This window comes from Amphiprion ocellaris, chromosome 1 (genome assembly GCF_022539595.1).
Source record: "Amphiprion ocellaris isolate individual 3 ecotype Okinawa chromosome 1, ASM2253959v1, whole genome shotgun sequence".
NCBI classification, from domain to species: domain Eukaryota; kingdom Metazoa; phylum Chordata; class Actinopteri; family Pomacentridae; genus Amphiprion; species Amphiprion ocellaris.
This window is the reverse complement of record NC_072766.1, coordinates 26,566,563-26,581,287: the sequence shown is the minus strand read 5'-3', so window position 1 is coordinate 26,581,287 and position 14,725 is coordinate 26,566,563. Positions and strand designations below refer to the sequence as shown.

Here is a 14,725-nt window from a genome sequence, read left to right as displayed (position 1 = left end):
CTGTATAGTGAATGACTTTATTGGCTCTTATTATTAAGCTTAAAAATGCAAACCACAGCTAGACTAATGCAGTTTTTTTTTTTTTTTTTTTTTTAAATAAATTAACACTCAATACAGTATACAACACTATTTGTTTAAAAAAAAACATGCTGTATACATGCTGGAATTAAAAGCTTTTTGCTTATATTGTTGCACTGAGACTAGATTATACTATATAACAATACTATCAAGGCCAAACAAAATAATTAGACCAAATTGTACTTAGTCTTCACATGGACATGAAACATGTAAAAATTAAAAATGTGGAGCAATTTTGCCTAATTAAATAATTTGTGGACAAACGTAAATCACTGTATGAGTACTGAGTTGTAGTTAGGTTTAGTACACAGTCAGGAAAACTCTGTATGCAAATACATAAATTTACATGTGCACTTAATCGACCTTTTGAAACACACGTTTACCATTAATCACAGGATAAGAGAGCTCTCATCACTTACGTCTTTGCTCTCATAAGTGAAACATGTAATGTAGTGATACGTGAAAGCCGTGTATGAGTCATAGACCCTGTCTCTTCTGTCTGTGTCTTGCAGTGGTGAGAACCATTTTTTCTGACAGACAGCATTTTTCAGACTGTCGTTTTGAGTTCATCATCCATGACAGCTGTAATTCGCAGTTGTTTGGCAAATTTACTTTCAGGTTCATTTCTACAGCCAAGATGTTATTTCCTTTCCTACATGTCAACACAAACACATTGCACAAGCTTACAGGAACTCCTCCAGGTCACGCTGGTCTACCAAAGCACTTTTAGGGCTGACTGACTCTGAAAGACTCACTATAAAAGGATTTGAAGCAATGGCTAGCTTTGCAACATTAAGGCCACCAGCAACTCATAATACAACACCCTGGAGAAGATTAACATTCTAATTTATTAAAAATCTAAAACTGCATTCTTATTTTGGAGTTTATTGGAGTTTGTCCAGTGGCATTTAAAAAACTGAGAACATGAGAAAAAAAAAATCCCCATTCAGTGAAACACGGTGGTGGAATATTTGTTGACGTCGTAATTCTCACAAAAAAAGTTAAAAAGTCATGTTTCAAGATGACAACGATAGCAAAATGTTTTACATGTGTGTCATGGGTGTAGCCCAGCACCGCCCCGTTCCGGCCATACCGGTGTGTCACCCTCTGGAGAACGGGCGTTGTGAATTTTTGGCCTGAGTGACACTTTAGTTGATTTTCTGAGAATAAAACCTGTTAACTGTGACCTGCCTGCCGCCTGCTCTGTATGCACACACCTTGGGTTCAAAATCCTCCCTGTACCATGACAGAATGGTCCCACCAGACATGAACCCAGTGCATCCACAGAGCGGGTCGGGACCGGTGTGGGCTCCCCCGCGGTCTGGACGGGCTGAGATTGGTCAGCGGGTGGGAGCTCAGCCCAAGTGAGCCAGAGGAATCCATTGATGTTTTTTATGAAGATGAGGAGAGCTATGCCTATTTACGTGCTCAATTTTGCTTGCTGGCTGGAAAATGCAGTCAGGCAGGAGGTGAAAGACGCCACTGTGTCAGTGGGGCGTCGAGAAGCAGCCCAAAAACCCTGGCTAATCCGCCACCTGCCCGACTTTGTATTGAACTTATTGAACTCTCCCCTGATCCATCTGCCAGTAAGCCAGCTGCTTGCTGGTCCTATTAGTCGCCAGCCCGCTCCCGAGCTAGGTAGCTTGCTGCCCTGCAATCCTCCAGAAGGTGCCCCCCAGTCTTCAGCAGAGCCACCTGTGGGGAAGCTCTCCCACAGGAGACGTGGCTCAATAAGGCGTCGGACCTGGCCGCCGATGGCCGCCGAGGTCCTGCTGCCGAGTGCTGCCAAGGTCCCGCTGCCAAGCACCGCCGAGGGCCCCGAGCCGATGGCCGCCGAGGTCCCGCTGCCAAGCACCACCAAGGTCCCTCTGCCGAGCGCCACCGAGGTCCCCGAGCCGGCGGCCGCCGGCCACCAGCCCGCCCACCAGGGAGGTTCTGCCTTCATCGTCGGCTGCCGGAGCGGTCCCTGTGCCCCGCCGCCGGCCGCCGTCCCGACCACTGGAGCAGTTCCTGGTCCCCCGCCGCTGGCCAGCATGACTGAACTTTTGTTTGGACTAGTTTGTGGCTGCATGGTGGACCCTCTTCCTGACCCCCGACCCTGATGGGCCCCTTGGTGTGCCAGGAGGCACACTTTGAGCAGGGGGTACTGTCACGGGCGTAGCCCAGCACCACTTCACATGGCAGGGGACGTGGGACCGTACTGCCTTGTTTCTTGTTCTGAGAAGACGCTGCAGTGCTGAGCCACGGAGCAGCCAGTCTTCCCCCAGCCATCCTTAGGGAAAGGACGGAGACCACTGCCGCCCTCTGGAGAAAGGGCGTTTTGAGTTTTTGGCCTGAGTGGCACTTTAGTTGATTTTCTGAGAATAAAACCCGTTGACTGTGACCTGCCTGCCGCCTGCTCTGTATGAACACACCTTGGGTTCGAAATCCTCCCTGTACCGTGACAGTCTGCAAATAAAACCTCAAAGAAATGTAAACGATGGAGAAATGGACAAATAAACTAATTACTGTTTTATTGTAAAGTCTTCCTCAATGACCTGCAGCATCTGTAGAATTGCACATTTTTGTTCTGAAACAAAAAAAAAAAAAAGATGATAAAGTGGAGCACTGGACAAGTCTACATGGTGATTGATAGGTTGCCACCATGTTGCTGTGTTTAGTGTCCTCAGGTTCTTGAGTCAGATCCACCCTCATCATATCTGGTTCAAAAAGAACAAGATGGCCACAGCCAAATGCCAAGCTCAAGGCTTCATAGCAGTAGTTCACAAACCAGCGTCATGGTTGCTACGTCAGACAGTTAAATGCAGCCTATACCTTCGACATGGAACACAGCTTATTCCTGGAAAGCAGAGGTTGTACTGCACTGTGCACAATAATATGCTAATCTATTCTTTGAATGTGTGATAGTCCTTGAATTTCCAGGACAGAAATGTATTCCTGCCCTCACTGTGTGTCAACTCCAACCTCTGTGTGGATAGGCCCACTGCAAACAGATTGGAGTTTCTCTTCATTTTAAATAAAGGGTTTATCAGAAATTAGTTATGCCTTTTAAATTTCAAAGCAAAAAATCCAGATTTTAACAATTTACGTTTTATCTTTAAGTCAATATTACTTTTAGAAATTAAGAGTATTCTGATCACCACAATCTAAATTGTAACTGTAATACAATTCTACTTTACTTCTACTTCTAGTTTGTATTCTATAGTAAATATGTAATGCTGTGACAAATATTCCAGCACCATTCTTCTGTCTGACAGTAATGGTATCTGATGTTAACAGTTCTTAAAAGAAACTGATTTATAAACTAAATAAAGAAACAGCAGTAACAAAAGTGGTGAAGCAAACTACAAACCTACAAGCAACACCAGAACTGACATTTTTAAAAATGTAATTTAACCTACTCCTGTTAATGTAACACAGGTGATATGGAAGTAGCCTTAATGTAACATTCAAACGATAATCCTTCATTTTACCATCAGACAGAACGAGCATGCTCCCAGATTAATGATGGTGCTCCATCCAAATCATTTTCCACATCTTCATTAAATAAATTTCACTTTATCATTGTTATCCAACCAATTTCTCTTCTCAAGATAGTAAACAGTATTTTCATAATCAATTGTGTGAATCATCTTCTGTGTAATCTGTTGCTCTTAAGTGAAGAGAACAGGTAGCTGTGGTGGTGATAATAATGATAATGATAATGGTGAGCAGGACTGACAGAGAGTGAATAGTTCTGTTCAAATGGCCAGACTTTGGAAATGATGGCAAATTTTAAATTGGATTGACTGAGCCCTTGTCCACACGTAGCCGGGTATCTCACAAAACGAAGATATTTTTCTATGATTCGGCCTATCATCCACACGAAAACGCAGATTTACGTCATCAAAAACGATTCTTTTTAAAAACTCCGACCAAAGTGAAGATTTGCGAATTCTCCGTTTTATGCGTCTGCATGTGGACATCAGTAACCGGGGTTTTGCGTTTCAAAACGTCACCGCCTGCGACAAAATATGTTCTTACGTCACATATGCGACCTGTGTTTACATTCGGTAACAGTATGGATGCTCTCACAAGGTTTTGGGCGCTGTTTCTTGTACAGGCGCTTTTTACTTGCTTGTTTTTAGAAGCCCAGATACTGCTCCACATTCAACAATACAGGCGAAGGTTGACTTTATATTCCAAAACTACGTTTAAGAGCAATTCTCCCTCCTTATCGGTCCACACAAACGAGCCTGGCACCATGTTTCATATTTCATGGAAGTGACGTGAGAGACGGAAGCTTACTCATATTGGATAGGATTTGGGGAACTACTGCCACCTAAAGGTCCGGCATGCTTATGAATGTGCTTAAAAACGCACTTATGCGGTTAGGTGTGGATGAAGTTTTTTTCTAAAAACGAGGTGGTGTGTACGTAAGTTTTTTTCTAGACGGAGGGGGCAGGATATTCAGTTTTACAAAAACCCTGCTACATGTGGACAAGGCCTGAGAGTCACCTGTACCACTGCAGAGCACAGGAACTGAAACTTGTGTGAGTTTGCACACAAACAAACAGCATCGTTTCCACTAATCTTGCGATACACTAGAAGAACAGCTGTAACTATGGTAGCCAGACGTAAAGACAAAGATATAAGATATAAGATATAAGAAATAATAATAGAAGAAAAAAACTTCACTAAGATGTCACTGATGGAAATTAGACCAAAATTACTTTAGTTCTACTTGACTAGACCTAGCCAGAATCAGGCTTAAACTGACAGAACATCAGGTGCCAAATTTAACAAGAAAAGCCCTCAGGGAGCACAGTAATCCACCACGGCTGCTGAGTCATATTATTTCCGACGGCTGGAATCTTGGAAAAATTTCAGGCAGAAATCAGGGTACCATAGAATGTGGCCATTTAATATAGATCTACCCACAAGCAAAATTATGTTGCGCTGAACTCAGGCATGTGTTTTGCATGTGTACATTATGTATGGATACCAAATAGCGTGACATAAATATGTAGCGGGCGGCAGGAATTGATGTGACTCAGAAACACTCCCACAATTTTATCAATTGTTCCTTGTATAATTTTGGACAGATAAGTCCTGATAAGTCCACAGCGGTCCATTTGTAGTAGGATCGCAATTGTGTGATCGTCAGCAGGCAGTTGACGTAGTGTTCACTTGTCATAATTACAGTGACTCGCAATCTTACAATGATACAGAAATCTTTAAGAAATCTGTGGATCCAGACTATAAGCCGCATCACTGTCAAAATCAAATCAGTTAACCCTTGTGTAATTTCTGACCTTCCCTGAAAATGTCATCAAAATCTGTTTATCCGTTTTTGAGTAATGATGCTAATAGACAAAAAGACAAACAGACATATGCCGATCGTCACATACAGTTTTTAACGATTGCTTCAGCGCAATTTCGGAAACAGGGCTCGGAATTTCAAAACACTACACACAGTAAGCACAACCACACACACAATATGCAGAACACCTCAGATCCTGTGCAAAATGAAACACTCTTGTAAAAACTATATACACATTTATAAAAACCTTATGTTACCATATGAATCACACACATTTCATAAGGCTTAATTCTGTTTGAACCAGTTACACACTGCTGTGTTTAACTTAAAACACTTTTGGCAATTCTACGTCTCAGTGATTAGATTACTGTAAGTGAAGTACACAGAGAAAGTGCAAATATACAGCATGGTACATTCACAACACAAGATCAATGCTGCAGACTATTGAAAATATGATTTAGTTCTCTTCATATAACCAAAATCAGTCAACATAAACAATCACAACAAAACAAGTAAAAGAAGAAAACAAAAAGAAATCTGAATAAAATAAATTAAATACTACACATCTCTTCACCTGGCTGGATCTGGCCAGAGAATTTCATTAACATCGCAGGCAATATCCTCATCGGCAAGACAACGTGGGAAGAACCGTCTTGAATGACGGATCCATCCTTGCAGCTGCAGTGTCAATTTGGTCACAAGCCTCTTCCATGGTCTAGGGGCATCGGAGCCTGGGACTGGAGATCATAAACCTTCCAACGCCATGCCGAGAAAAACTCTTGGATGGGGTTTAGAAATGGAGAATATAGTGGAAGGTACAGTACTGTAAACTGTGGATGGTGTTGAAACCAGTTCTGGACCAGAGCAGTGGTGGAATGACACATTGTCCCAGATGACAATGTGTTGCATCTGGTGCATTTGGTTAATTACTGTGATGAGGTTGTGCAATCAGTCCAAAAATGTGAGAATGTGATCTGTGTTGTAAGGGCCCATATTGGCATGACGGTGGTTTTATAGTGCTCAAACCTGAGTGGTGTGTCTACAATAAAGTAATCATGTGTTTGCACACCTGATGTGTGTGTGTAACCTACTGGCTCATGAGTGTGGTGGTTTGTCAGTCAGTGCTTTCGAACTGCAAGGAAGTGACATCATGATATACTTCTGTGTCTAATGTATACAAGTGTGTTTAGTGTTTCTCAAATCAATGTGTGTATTGTTCTGCAAAAAGTGTGAGGCTGACTTTGTTTATAGTGGTGAAAATCTGGTACAATGTGTTGCTTCTTGAGTGTAAGGTATTGATAATCATGCAATTCTTTTGTTTTTAGTGTTTATGCAGTCAGAAAAAACTAACTGCTGTTCCTTGGCAGAGTAACAATAGGCTTCTTAGCTAAAGAGAGACAGAGGCTGGTTAGAAAGATGGTGGCTGTGGTTCAGGTGGTACAGTAGAGTGCGTAACTCACTCATTACAAGGTTGCCAGATCCTGGTTCCGTTGCCTTCGAAAGTGTCTTTGTGCAAGACACCAAACCCCAAGTTGAATGATGGTGAGGTGAAAAAACACTAAAGTGCAGACCATTTACCATTTTAAGAAAAACTTGCATTCACATGACCGTAAACTGTGCACCTTTCTGCACAACAGAGAAACAAAGTATACAAGTAAGACAATGCTTGGGCGGCCCTGCCAAAGCCCAGATTTGAACTGCATGTAACATCTGTGGAGAGACCTGAAGATAGTAGTTCAGATGCTTCCCACACAAACAGACGAAGTTTGACAGAAACTGTCAGGAAGAATTAGATAGACTGTCTAACTCCAGGTGTCCAAAGCCTGTAGAGACTTACCCAAGAAGACTCGAAGCTCTAATGGCTGCAAAAAGGGCTTCTGCAAAATATTGTTTTGAGGGTATGAATGCTTTTGTAAGTCAGAGATTTGTGTTCAGTGTCTTGAATTAAATACATTTGCAAAAATTTCTGAGCATGTTTTCATTTTACTACTGTTGGTTATTTAGTGCAGATTAATGGGGAAAATGCAAATTTTATTCATTTACAATTAAATTTACAATGGTATGAAGTGTGCAAAAGTGAAAGTATTTTAATACATTCTAAAATGACTGCATCTACACAACATTAGTATCACAAGTAAGCACAAGCACATGTGCACAAAAGCAAACACACAAATGCAGCTGCAGCTCTGACTAAAGTGGTACATTTCTGACTAGTGTCCTTGGATTGGTTTCATTATTTCCCTAGAGCAAACTAGTAAAATGAGTATTGCAGCCCATTGTTTGGCTTCATCAGGTTAATTGTGCAAGGTTTGCATAGTACATTTAATACATGATAACTAAATTCAACATGTTGTGGTTGTATGCCCCCACCAAAGCCCCTCTTCTCAGTTGTCTGGACAAATGCCTGTCTAAGATAAAGACGACTTCTCCACACTACTCTAACGTACATGATTTTTTGTTAGACACCTGTTTTATACTCTGCACTTTGCACATCTGAACCAGTCTCATCACATATATTGCACATTCAGTTAATGACTTTCTTTATTTCTCCATCTCTCCCCAGCTTCTTGGTCACACCTGCTGTATCCTTTCAGAGGAAACCAATCAGCTACAGCCTTCTCATCAATCCCAGCAGCCTCTTCTCCATCTCAGCAGAGACGGGTGAAATCAGCCTAACTCGCCCTATTGACTACGAGAGCGACCAACATCGCTACTTGCTATTGGTGCGAGCTAGCGAGGGCCTGGAGAGCATGAGCAGTGCAGCAGAGGTTTGTGACATGAGAATTCCTAGTCACATTTCCACTGCCACATTCAGTGACTGACAATGATGATAGTCCTCAGTACAACAAATTTTTGAGGTTGCAAAGTTGCCTTGTCAAATCTTACATAGTCTGTACACAATATTGCCAACAATTTTTGACATGACTTAAAAAGAAAACAACAACGTTACACATGACATGATGTCATTTGTCTTATTTTTCATGCAGTATTTCAATCTACTGTTACTTATCTCTTGGCCAAGTTGTAGTTGTAGAAAATCACAGATTACTCTGAAGCATCTGTGGGTTGAACGTACTTTCATTGATTTCTATTTGCTGTATAGATAGTAGTAGCTGTAATTTTTGCAGAGAAAAGAACTTTATTGTTAAATTTTGTAAAAATCAGTGTTACGTAGCTTGTTATGGAATGGTGCCAACTGGAATTAATGGAAAGATACATTAATATCAATTTTAAAGACAATTGCACACATGCATTTTTATATTTATGAACACTCTCTTCGGTCAAACCTAAATAGACTTGTCTGAGTGAAATGACTGCTCTGGGATTCCCAATGACTTCCTCATGTTGTCAGGAAGTGAGATAGAGTAGCAACTGACCGCTGCAGGCATTGATACATCTGGTCTGGTTTCCATCATTACTCTGGCCTCAGGCTAAAACATGTCCTGCTGAACCGATCTGTCCTCAACTGCTCCACTTTGAGCCGCTGTGGTCCACAGAGCACCAAAAGCAAGTGGAAAAAGAAAGAGAGAGAGGGGCGGAAAGTGGGTGACTGAGAGGAGGATTATTGAATTCAGTGGTGGTAAGAGAAAAAGACAGATGAGAAGAGAGAAATTGCAGGAAGTTTGTATGTACCCTTGTCTTTCTGCTTTCCTGCCCTAGCTAGCCAAGTTCCTTGGGCCCATGCCTGCCTTGTAAACCTTTCCACTTATATAGTCTGATTACTACAAAGAAATCCACTGTTAACCTTTATTATACTTCAGTGACTACACCCACAGGTGTTATTAAAATACTTAGTTTACCTCTAGTTTATGGGAGTTTGCTTGGAAGTCGCTGTTCCATACATACCCAAGAATGTGCACTATTCCTCTTGGAATGTAGCTGATACACAAATTTTGCCAAACATGCAAACATATGTAGAGGGAGATGACGAAAACCAGACCTTCATGAACACAGTATAAAACTGGTTAAGTCAGTTCAAAGTTTCTGCAATACTGATGTGGACAGGATACATGGTTTTATTCATACTACAACAGGTGCTGCAGTGTTCTAGTGCAGTGTGTTGAAACTGTGACTAAATACCAAGTTAAACCGAAGCCAATGAAGACAGAGTCATAGCAAGACTGACCATTTACTGTCACACTTCATTAACATGTCAGTGAAAATTGCAAACAAAACAATACAAATTGTCAGTATCTGTATTTTAAGTTAATATGGCATTGTACGGGACTTCAAATATGAAATGTCATCACTTTATGTAACTTGGATAATAGTTACACTGGCCACTAGCGAGTTTTTATAGCGTGTAAGTAAATGTCAACAAACTCCATTTTCAAACCTCTTACCCAATGCAGTTTTTAACAAAATATCACTATTTATATTTTCTGAACACTGTATGATGTCATAAACCGGCTCAATGGCCATGACAAAAGGACGGGAGGAGTGCTTTTCCAAAAATAACGAAATAATTTATTACAAGTGAAAGTAAGATAAACAGAGAATAACTGCAAGAATGGAGTGTGTCTTGTCGGTAATATCAGTAGTGTGGATGTGGGTGTGTGAAAATGATGTGGTGCGAGGTGTTCAAGGGTGAACTAACAAAGAAAACTAAATAAATAGTGCATGTGGCTCAGGCGATCAGAGCAGAGGGCAGAGCGCGACGACAGGTCACTGGAAGCCAGCATATATAGTGGAAGTGGAGCAGCGGGCCCAGGTGCTCCACATCTCAGTGCTTTTACCTGGCCAGTCCCAGCACCTTGGAGAGAACAGATGTCATTAACTCCTCTATTAGATATGTACACGGGGCCGTCACAATGAAATTACGGCATTGCCTCTATGATGAATTTTAGCAGATGGCAGCGGATTACATTCAGAGCATGCTCAACATGTCTGCCTTGCTTTCCAAAGAACCAGGAAGAGAAGATACAGAAGAAGTGACCTAACAGGATGTGATGTCATCAGATGAACCAGTATCCAAAAAAAATAAATAAATTCTTTTGCAAACTATTATAATCTTTAGCAATTATTAACACATTATTTAACTGAAATTGGTGAAAGTGAATTATTTTAAGGACACAGTGTGTGCAAAATGAAACAATGCCTTAGTGGCAGCACTTGCACACATTGGTTTAGTACACAGCAGTTGCATGTGAGCACAGCAGGTGGACATACCACAGGATTCCTGGTGAGTTTAGAATTCAGGGACAGTTGATGGAAACCATGTACAAATCAAGACACATTGAAAGGTCAGCAGCAAATACTTTAATTACATCTCATTTCAGTGATGAATGAAGAGTTTGGATGACTCAGAATCTCCTCACACAACCTATCTTCATATGAAGTATTATTTTTAAATTCCCTGCAGGGCCAGTGGTGTGCATGCACGGTAGATGTTGACCTACTACACACGGAGTGCTTCCAGCAATTTCCGAGCAGACTATGTAAAACAATAACAGCAACAACCTGCCCATGGCATGTGCAGCTGTGTGTGTGCAATCCCATAAGGCAGCATAATTAAGGCTTAAACCTTAAAGCCAGCACTTTGTACACACTGCAACCCCTGCCTTAACAGCAGTTTACCACCGCCACATAGAAACTATGCCGTCAGTGTCGAAGATAATGCTCATGATGCAACAATACTTGATACAATTTTTACATGAAGATGGCTGTAGTTGTTGTTTTGAATTGGAATTTAATGCTTTAACAGAAAATGAAAAAAAAAATTGTTTGTACTGCTCTCAATTCTGTCTCATACATTTTTGTCAAACATGCTTTATATGACAGCAATGAAAGTGAAAGGATTCTCATATCAGTGGAACATTGGAAACTATGATGTTGTGTAGTCTTGCCAACAATGTAAACCTTTAAAAGATGTTCTGTGTGTTCTATTTGTGCTACTTCTTCTTCTATCTGACATTGCATCACAGTCAGATACTGTAGGGCTCCAGTCCCTTTTTATGCAATTTAATGAAATCCATCTATCTATCCATTATCTATACACTGCTTAATCTTCATTATGGTGCGGGTGGGCTGGAGTTTATCCCAGCTGACTTAGGGCGAAAGCAGGGGACACCCTGGACAGGTTGCCAGTCTATCACAGAGCTACATATAGAGACAAACAATCACACTCACGCCTACAGACAATTTTGAGTTAACAGTTAACCTCAGCATGTTTTTGGACTGTGGGAGAAAGCTGGAGTACCCGGAGAAAATCCACACACACACACGCACGCACGCACGCACGCACGCACGCACCCACGCACACACACGCACGCACACACACACACACACAAACACACACAGGGAAACATGCAAACTCCATGCAGAAAGATCCTGGGAAGGCCGGGATGCGACCCGGGGATCTTCTGGCTGCAAGGCAAAAGTGCTAAACACCAAGCCACTGTGCAGCCCACTTTAAGAAAACAATTCTATCATAATAATCTATAGATAATAATCTATATAGTACTTCAAATGTTTTTACAGACATCATGCTAACACTTTATTGAAGACTATGCTAATGATAGTAGCTTCCACTCTAACATTTTAGCAAAGCAGTCGCTACTTAGAATATACATTGCCCTTCCAAGTCTCATGCAAATTCTGAAGATGTGAAGTGAAAATATTGCAAAAAAAAGTGATTTATAAGATTTACATATGTAAATAGGATGCAGTGTTAATATATATATATATATATATATATATATATATATATATATATATATATATATATATATATATATATATATATATATATATACATATATATATATATATATATATATATGGGTGTTACTGACAAACAATAACTAATAATTGCCAATTTAATGGAACCAATTTGACATAATGCATACAAATACAGTCTAAAAACAGGACTCTGAAGAAGCGAAGAACTTTAGCTGACAGTGTACAGGTTTACAGGGCTTTTCTTGACATTGCAGCATTGCATCCAAGTAGCTTACATGATGATAACATGTTTAAAAAAAACAGGTTTGACTTCCACTTACCCTGTGATGTCTCACTAAGGGGCACTCTTTCCCAGGAGTGTTGTTAATCTGGCAGTATGATTGTACCAGTCCTACTCCGGTCCTCTTTGTTCTCCAACAAACATGCACTGAGCTCTCATTCATGTCAGTTCATTAACAAACAGACTAAAGCTAAGCCAAATGCCTAGTGAGGATTACTATACAGTCTCCATCAGTGTCAATGAAATGTTATATTCATCTGCAGCGCGCCACTTTTGGTCATATGTCTAATCTGACTGTCTCTCCCTGAAGCTGCCCTCAGAAAGATAGTATATTCTGATAGCATTTTAGTTGTGTACATTCTGTTTGATTTGAGACAAGAATGCAGCTGTCCTAAGATTGGAGACATTTATCTGTACATGCAATAATGATGACTGACAGCTCAGCTGCTTATTTTTTTCCACATCCAGAAGAAGGCATCTGTTACATATTTAAATTGTTTTTATAAATAGTCCATATTAATGCTGCAAGCAGCTCATGATTGAAGGCACTCTATTTTTCTCCTGTTCTCTTATTAAAGTTGACTATGTTAGTGGTTTGAATAGCAAGGAAAAACACACAGCTAAATTGTTTTCCACAGAGGAATTCAGAAACAATGCAACTCGATGTCTTTCTCTATCTTTTCTCCCTTTTGATTTTATTCTACTTTTTTAGAAATCTGTCACCCTCTGTCAAAATAGCAAACAGAAGTGGTGTATTTGTGTGCACTAGACTCACTGAGCGTGACTTTAATTTGCAGGTAGTTTCCAAGTTTCTCCCTTCAGGAGTGATAGCTCATCGACACCATTAGTTACCTAACCAGCCTGAGACCTGCCTGCAGCTTCCCAAGTGTGTGTGTGTGTGTGTGTGTGTGTGTGTGTGTGTGTGTGTGTGTGTGTGTGTGTGTGTGTGTGTGTGTGTGTGTGCGCACGCACGTTACTGTGTGCAAGTGTTTGAGCTCATCTTGCTTTATTATGGCTGACTTCCTCTCTCTTCTCATTAGGTGTTGCTCTTCCTCTGCCTTGTACACACATGCAGGTTATCTTCATATATCTTGGCACCTTCTCGCCATTTCCTGTCATATGTGCACATAGATTTGTTCACGGTGTACATGCACACACGCAGACAAACAAAGACTGAGTGTCACTGGCAAACACAAATCACCTCAGGGAGTTGACATGGTCAGATTTTATTTCGTTGTCTATCGCTTCGAAGCTGATCTTTGCTGAAGGATTAACTGATATTACAGAATTTCATCTTACCTACCGGGACTTAATACCAGTGGTATTTACAAACCCCTCTCTCTCTCTCTCTCTCTCTCTCTCTCTCTCTCTCTCTCTGTGTGTGTGTGTGTGTGTGTGTGTGTGTGTGTGTATAGCAATGTGTTTACATAGAAGACAAGAAGTGGAGCTGAGGGTCAGGGGGGCTCTTCTGCCAGCCCACGTCTATATTTATTGCTCCTGAATGCTCCAAGCAGGCAGTCAACATCTGGTAGAAGATGCTTTGTTTGCCTTCATGTTCCTAATTAAATGAACAGCATAACAGCGTCTCAGCAAGACACACACTTTCGTTAGTTCAGGGCTTCTGAGAAATTGTGCGAGATTACATTCTCCACTGACCTACTGGAGGGACCACGGTGCTCCCCAGCAGACTGCAGTAGCTTCACCCCTGAGGAGAGGTAAATAACCCAGAGGGATCAGGGTCAGGACATTCCTGTGGAGAAGGTTGGGAGGAAGCTTGCTCTTGGTTAGGGACAGGGTTAATTTGGGTTACTCGCAGATGAAAACCACTCTGGATGCAAAGAAAACCAATTTTGGACTGCGCCGGGAGTAGTAATCCCAGATTTAAAATTTTCATAACAGCATCCCAGTGTGACTTGTAATCTGCAGCGTTTCACTTGTGATTTCCTGACAGTTTTTGCACATGCACATGCAGATACAGCAACAGCATCAGTAGAATGTATGTGAGATCATTTATGCTGAAACTTGACAATGATTTTTATTTATTTTTTTGTGATTAGAAAATATTCAAAATTTGTTCCAACATAAACTCCTTTCTTTCTAAGGTAGTTTCATGCAGAGACATGAATCTTGAGGGGAACAAAGATGTTGGGTTCCTTTGTACAACTTTCAAGATGTTTTACATTGTTAGAAGGATCCTTGAAGCAAGCTGAGTTACTGTGAAAACAGATGTGATATTCACACCTTGCCAATCACTTTTAACAAGACTTCATAGCACTGGATTTATGACTTCATATAATTGGAATTTGCATGTTTTAGTGCCACACTGATTTGAAAAGTGTGTGATGAAGGTTAGAATTGATGTAATTTGTTCACATTCTTCCTCT

At 40.9% G+C, this 14,725-nt stretch overlaps 1 protein-coding gene across 1 annotated transcript in view; it reads left to right on the top strand.

Annotated features, from left to right (window-relative positions):
• LOC111563846 (neural-cadherin) overlaps positions 1 to 14,725 on the top strand; it is a 375,623-nt gene that overhangs the window by 98,953 nt on the left and 261,945 nt on the right. Inside the window, exon 4 of the mRNA XM_055010997.1 lies at positions 7,944 to 8,148. Within this exon, the coding sequence (XP_054866972.1) occupies positions 7,944 to 8,148 (205 nt within the window). The remainder of the gene's footprint in view (positions 1 to 7,943; positions 8,149 to 14,725) is intronic.